General features: G+C 43.1%; 1 protein-coding gene across 1 annotated transcript in view; it reads left to right on the plus strand.

Annotated features, from left to right (window-relative positions):
- The window catches only part of pkd1a (polycystic kidney disease 1a), a 61,203-nt gene extending 54,070 nt beyond the window's left edge, over nucleotides 1-7,133 (plus strand). Inside the window, exons 52-56 of the mRNA XM_053341082.1 lie at nucleotides 793-964; nucleotides 1,120-1,410; nucleotides 2,688-2,822; nucleotides 4,729-5,055; nucleotides 5,299-7,133. Coding sequence (XP_053197057.1) covers nucleotides 793-964; nucleotides 1,120-1,410; nucleotides 2,688-2,822; nucleotides 4,729-5,055; nucleotides 5,299-6,324 — 1,951 coding nt within the window. The 3' untranslated portion in view covers nucleotides 6,325-7,133. The remainder of the gene's footprint in view (nucleotides 1-792; nucleotides 965-1,119; nucleotides 1,411-2,687; nucleotides 2,823-4,728; nucleotides 5,056-5,298) is intronic.
- Nucleotides 7,134-7,283: the final 150 nt, after the last annotated feature.

Raw genomic sequence — 7,283 nt, forward strand, 5'->3', positions numbered from 1 at the left:
AGTAGAAAAAGAGAGAAATGCAAGTGGTTTTAAATCTGTGTTACAGCAAAATGAAAAATACTGAAATCCTAGATATGAAATACACAGGCAAAGGCAATGCAGTCAATCAAATAGTTATATGTAAGTTTATTATTGACACTGTAAAAGAGGAGTTTGGTCACTGATCTCACGAGCCAGGTTGTTCCACAGTCAAGGGGCCAGATGTAAGGGAGTGAAAATCAGGCTCGATGTGCGTGTGCGTACAATTCCTCAATGATTGAAATAAAACAGAACCATGTGTACTCGTGGCTTTATAAATCTGGAGTTGAGTTTTATTGTCCCTGAAGTGCAGTTTTCCTCTCAGTCTGCTGTCATTAAAAACTTGCACATGAAAATTTATACTACATCAAAGATAAAAACAACAACCAGAAAACAATCCAGTAAAGAATGCACTGCGCTGGCTTACATTCAACGTTTTGTTCTGAGAATGATAATTGACGACATAAACAAATTTTTAATTTGGCTAATACCACATTTTGTATTAGGCTTCAGAGGGGAGTGATTGAAAGTTAATAAAAAATACGTGTCGGTCGTCTCTTCCAACACACACTGAGCCGCATCTTTTGAACAAAACTGAGTTTGTGCTTTTTTTTTTTCCTCATATGAAATAAAACTTCCTGTGAAGAGAAATTATATCTCAATTCCAAAACCCAGAGGCGGCCAAAACAGGAAGTGAAATATCCTGACTTTTGATCTTATCATAGACCATTAAGTGTGTTTTTTCTGTGTGTGTGTGTGTGTGCGCTTTCACAGGACCCATGCAGTATATGTGGAATTCTCACTCTACAACATCAACACCAACCTTCTGGCCGTCTTCTCCTTCCTGTTCGAGTTCCCGGTCTCTGAGCGTGCTCAGTCCAGCCTTGACCTCCTTGTTGTCACCCTGTGGCCAATCACAGGCCTGGACTTGCAGCTCCTTCTCATGGTAACCCTTCAGATCTGATTGCCGTTGTCGACAAAGCCAATCATGAGCAAATAATCCAGATTTTACAAAACTGCCAGCAATAATCCCATTTAGCTGATCTTTATCCAATCTATGTCATTTTGTTATTTAACGTTGTTCACGTCTCTGTTTTCCAGATTGTCCTCCTCGCCTTGGTGTTGTATTTCTTGGTGCGAGGGATATTGGGCTTCCTGGGAGAGGGCTACATGTACTTGCTGTCAGCTTGGAGACTCCTGGGCATCTGTAAACTGGCTCTGTCAGCATCTGTGTGCGGGCTGCACCTGAGCCGCTGTATAATGGCCAAGCAGCAGTGGGCATCATACCTGAAGCACCCGCAGGATGCCTTCACTGATTTCTACCCGCTGGCCAAACAGAGTCAAATGTACACAGTCATGTCTGCCATGCTGTTGTTCATACTGGTGCTCAAGGTAAGAATGAAAGCTGAATTATTAGCATAGTATTTGATTTTATTATCAGTCAGTTTAGGTAATTTCACTAAAAATTGTTTATAGGATAAGTGTGATGAGATTATGTTTTCTTATTGTCAGGAAAAGCCATAAAAAGGCCAAAAATGTCTGTGTAATCAGAGTCTGATATAGATTATTCCTCTTTGCCATAAATCAAACTATTAAAAACACATCAATGAACCACACTGCTATTGGTGACATGTTGATTCCATAAACGCTGTTGAGCTGCCGGTAACAGAGCAGCAAATAGGTTTTAATCTCCAGTTGAAAATGATCCCCAACAAGTACATCTTTAATAGGAACCATAAGGTTTCACAAGCAGGGCAAGAAGTCACAAAGTGTTGAGAGAAGCAGTAACTAATTGCTGGATTTGATCTTTTCATTAGATTTGGCAACAATAAGTAATTAGATTAAACTAAGATTAGATTCAACTTTATTGTCATTGAACAACTACAAGTACTGCATTATGTTGGCATCTCACCAGAAGTGCAATTTAGGTTCAAAGTGCTGATATACAGGGTATAATTTACTATGAACAGCTTAAAAGATATACTGTACAAAGATATAGATGTACAGATATACACTTGTGCAGTGATGCAGTATTTATAAAAAGTGGTGCTGTGATGAGTAAATAGTTGAATTTGTCAGGTTAGACAGCAGGAGAAAAAGCTCCTCAGTCTGCTGGTGCAGGAGTAGAGGCCTCATATCACCTCCCACCCGACAGTCCATGGTTTGGATGTGAAATGTGTTTGACGATGCCCTTCATCCTCCGCAAACATCTTTTCTAAGGATAAGGCTGCCCTGCACTGAGGACAGCCTTATCCTTTTTAAGACTGACATTCTGGCTCCACTTTGATCCAAACATTTTTCCATCATGTCAGGTGCTTCTGCTATCAATATTAAACTGCAAATAAAGTGGTTTAGATAACCTGGCCAGACTGTTAGCTTGTTTACAACCTCTCTGAGTGTCTGACCTTGTTGTAACGATGTTATCGCATTCCCAGATCTTAACAAAGACTCCAGCGATGGCTTTTGGGGTGGCTACGATTCAGTGTGTGTAGTTGTGGGAAACATTCAAATGTTAAAACAAAAGTATCTGCTGATGTGATGTAATGAGCACAGTTTTAAAGTGATGACCAGAACTATGAAAACAAGGCGAAAGTTGCAATATGGCAGAAGTTTTCATTTAAAGCAAAAGAAAAAGTCATTGTTCTCATGTTCTCCGTCTGATCACACAGGCTTCCCACCAGTTGCGGTTTCTCAGAGAGTGGGCCGTGTTTGGCAGAGCTCTGCGGCGTTCAGTCTGGGAGCTACTGGGAGTCGCTCTGGCGTTACTGCTGTTGGTGCTGGCTTACTCACACACAGGGCACCTGGTCAGTTATTTATTTTTTCAGTTCCTTTTTTCCCCACTGAGCCTCTCCCACACAAACACACACAGAGCAAACATAATGTAAACCTATATATAATACATAATGTACTAGTACATAACCTTCATGAAAATCTGTTTGTTTACCTTTCATGCACGATTATGTTTAGTCCATTCAGAAAACGGTTCAGTCAGCCTTTCTTTACAATTCCTGTAGACGTCATCTCCAATAAACTTTAGCTCAGTTTAGCATTACATAACACAACTTCATTTTTATTGGTAGAGCAACGATAATAGCAGCCTCACTGTCTCCACTGTGCTGCCAAACAGCTTTGCTGAAAGATGACAATATGACATTTACGGTATTCAATATTTGACAGAGCTGTTTAAAAATGAAATATAGAAGGGCCAGAAGAGTCTCAGCTGTGTACATAACACAATGTTACCAGGTTTTTTTTCACTTTTGTTTGACCTTTATTTAATCATCATGTTCCCCTGAGATCATGATCTCTGTGTTTGAGACAAGCCTGCCAAAATGGAAGTATAATAATGTTGCATGAATTATCATTCACAGAAAGAAGAGAGAGAGAGAGAAAGAAAAACATTTACACATGACAGGGAAAACACTTTTTTTTTTCGACAAAGAACAAAAAACCTACTGTTCACCCCTGAGTTTTATTTCTTCTTCTTTATCATTCCCAAACTTTTTTTTTTTTTTTTTAGGTTTTTTAGGTTTTAGCTTTACTTTTGGTCATGAGTCATGGCTAATTTGAGCAGGACAGAGTACAGCCTGTTTCTGAAAGGTGGCATCGATCCATCAATCACATCTGCAACAGACCTGTTTCCAAGCTTAACTTTCCAAAAATGTGTTCACCAGCAGCTCTAAGAAGAGAACAACACATGTCTGTTGGAAGAAATGTTACATTATGACATGATGTGGTGCCTTGTCTGTTTAATATCTCGTAATTATTACAGCTTCATGTTTCTGTTAAAGGTAATGGTCTCAGGCTAGCTAACGGAGCATCTTCTGGCCATTTGGGATTTAACAGTTGCTAATTTGAACCATAACCCAACCCTAACCCATTTCACAGATTAACTAATAACTAAGACCAGGGTGCGCAGGTGGTTGAGTGGTTAGAGCGCATGCCACGTACGCAGCCGACCCCGGTTTGAATCCCGGCGAGAGGTCCTTTGCTGCATGTCACACCCCCTCTCTCTCTCCCATGTTTCCTGTCTGTCTACTGCTTAATAAAGGCATCTGTGCCAAAAATAAATAAATAACTAAGACCAAACCATTTTTGACACAAGACATTTTTCGCTAAGAAATCCACATCATTTTGGGCATCTTTTATTATGTGCTATTTTTTTTAAATTTTGATCAACACAAAGTCGTCTGTCGCTACATGACAGAGTAAGGTTGTTCATGCTTTTGATGGCCTGTTGTTTAGCTCAAGGTTAATCTCTCAAGAGTCTATTTTAAAATCACAATAACATTTTCAGAAATACTACATAGCGCCTGACACACACACACACACACACACACACACACACACACACACACACACACACACATACGTCATACGGCACACACATACCTGTACAAACACTCAGTCAGATACAGTACACAGACAGTATATTCTCTGTCACTAACAGTCATTTTCAATCAGTTTTCCTTTCACTCAATGAAGAGCAAATAGAAGTGTCTTATTTTATTTCTGAGATATTGACGCTACGAGACTCACTTGGTTCCACTATCACAGAGCTCTTCATCATTGCACAGAAGCTTATTTTTGCTGCTGTTACACTTAAAAATAAGAAATAACTGCATTCATTAACATTTGATTGCATCTTATGATTATTGTTTATCTAATCCTTGTTTTGGCATTTCTTCTTATCCCTCTTCTTCACTCCAGCTCTTCCACTCTGTATTTGACGGCTATGGCAGTGTGAGCTCAGCCTGTATGTCTCTGTTGGGCACTGGTGGACGTGGCCTGCTGTCGTGGCGACCTGCCTGGACGATTACTGGCCCCTCCAGCACCGTCTCCTCGCTGATGTTCCACGCCAGCTTCGCTGTACTTCGGTTGGTGCTGCTATGGTTGGTCACGTCTGTGTTGCTGAGGAACTACCGGCGTGCGCGAGCAGAGCTGTACCGTCCAGCCGTGGATCTCCAAGACTACGAGATGGTCGAGCTGTTCCTCAGACGACTCAAAATGTGGATGGGACTCAGCAGGACCAAGGAGGTACTGGATGATCCCTTTTCTGTTTCATATGTGCAGCTGTTGTGACTGAAATTTCAAGAGCCTCAGCAGGAAAAAAAAGTTTTTATAAAGGGCTAATTAAATTTTTCAGATTTATCTTCTCAAGTTATTTTATAAAAATGAGGGTAAGAAAAAAAAATGTCAAAAAAGAAAAATGCATTAGGAGCCTGAGGAATAATCTAAATTGTAAAGATACACATTAATTTAGTTTTTCTTCCCTCTTAGTTTCGTCACAAGGTCCGTTTTGAAGGCATGGAGCTGCCACCATCCCGTTCATCCTCCACCAGCGACTGTAAGTCTCTATGTTTGCCTCCACTGGATGGTCCCGACTCCCCTCCCACTCCAGACAGTGTGGATGCTGGCTCTGAAGCCTCATGGCGCCCGGCCTCCTCCAGCCCCTGCAGCCTGACTGAAGCTCCGGGGATTGGTCTGGGGCTCGGGCTGGGCCTGGGTTTGGGTCTCAGTCCAGGGGTGGTGGTGGGAGGTACCAGCTGGAGGGAGAGAGCAGAGACTGAAGCCTCCCTGAGGAGGCTGCTCCCCACTCTGGACGCCCTGCTGCAACAGCTTGACCGTGTCACCATGGCAACAGAGGATCTGTACCACATCGAGTGTAGGCTGGAGCGAGCCCAGAGGAAAAGGAGGCGCAGAGGGAGAGAGAGAGGCGGTGGCCAGGGAGGGAGGAGTGAGGCAGGACAGAGGGGAAAGGGGGAGGACAAGGACAGAAAGAGTGGAAAAGAAAAGCACAAAGGGAGCAAGAAGGGGAAAAAGACGGATAAAAGTGAACTTCCAAAGGACTGCGGAAACACTGCTACCAATCTCAAAAAGACTCCTGTAGCCACACCTGTTCCCTTTTTAAAGCCCAGACCAGCTTCTGCCTCTACACAAACCTCAGCTCTTCAGTCTTCAGTTAAATCTTCAGTCACAGATAAATCTGCCTCTGATTCTTCTTCCCTTCCCGTTTCATCAACCAGCGCTCTTCCCCCCCACGTCCAACCACCCAAAACAACCACTGCACCTCCATGTACCCCTGCACCTACCACTTCCTTGCCATCTACTCCTGCCCCTACGCCCATTAGCCGGGACTGGGACCCGCCAACGGAAAGAGAGACCCTCCCCTCCTCCAGCCTGTTCAACCACCCGGCTCACACTACCACCATTCCCACACGCAAGAGAAAACGCAAACCCCCACCCCTCAAAAACAAGGTGCACCCCAATTTAGACAGACACGGGCCCGGGCACCCAAAACCCTGAAGGGGGCAGGTGTCTGGATGGACGTTACAAGCAGAAATGAAAGGCGGAGCAAAAGAATGTGAGAGTGAACCTTGGGTTAAGGACGAGAGGAGGACAGGGGCAGCAGGTTTTGTCCTCAGGCGCCCCTCTCTAAACCCAAGGAGGGGAAAGAAAACAGTGGATGGGAAAGTAATAGGACAATGCACATGAAGGAAACACGAAATATCACAGATACTGAAAAAAGAACAGAAAGCAATAAAATGAGACTTTGCCGTCTTACAAGCTGTGCTCCATCCAAATCCCATTTCAGTTCCCTCACAAACAAGGTGCAGGTCACCAGATGTTATCCGAGCTCTGATAGTCGGCTCAGATAGCTGGGTAAAGGTCAGGATTGAAACCAAGAAATACTCCTATACCCTATTTCCCCCCCGAAACTGAACTGAACCTGATCCCATGTGACCCTGGAGGTCATGTGGGGGTCACTGACAGGAGCACATGATCGTGCTCACCCAAGTTCAAATGAACTGAAATCATTCTTTTGTGTATCTCAGAAAAAACGTGTTGATTTTCTCAGTTATGTCGTCTGTCTACATATTTTTATATGAATATGATATTTGTGTTTTGCGGTCACCATGGGTACTCGTGGCCTGTCTGAAAAACAAACAAAAAATAACCATCATGTTTTTTACGAACCCAAATTTGCATGCAGGCACACACAGATATACGCACACGCAGGTACTCACAAGCATAGAAGTAACACTGAAGGCACAGATGCGCTAATGGTAATGTGTCGTATGTTTGAGCCCACAGAGGGACAAGGGGAAAACTAACTGAAGCAGACACACACACACACACACACACATACATACACACATAAGGCTGTAGGTCGAAGCAGCCAGTTCTTCAGGGTGCAATTATAACCATGTTCTCCATAATTGACCAGTTTGGAGAAATAAGGACAGTGTCAAAGATAGAAGAGA

This window comes from Scomber japonicus, chromosome 2 (genome assembly GCF_027409825.1).
Source record: "Scomber japonicus isolate fScoJap1 chromosome 2, fScoJap1.pri, whole genome shotgun sequence".
Taxonomy (NCBI): domain Eukaryota; kingdom Metazoa; phylum Chordata; class Actinopteri; order Scombriformes; family Scombridae; genus Scomber; species Scomber japonicus.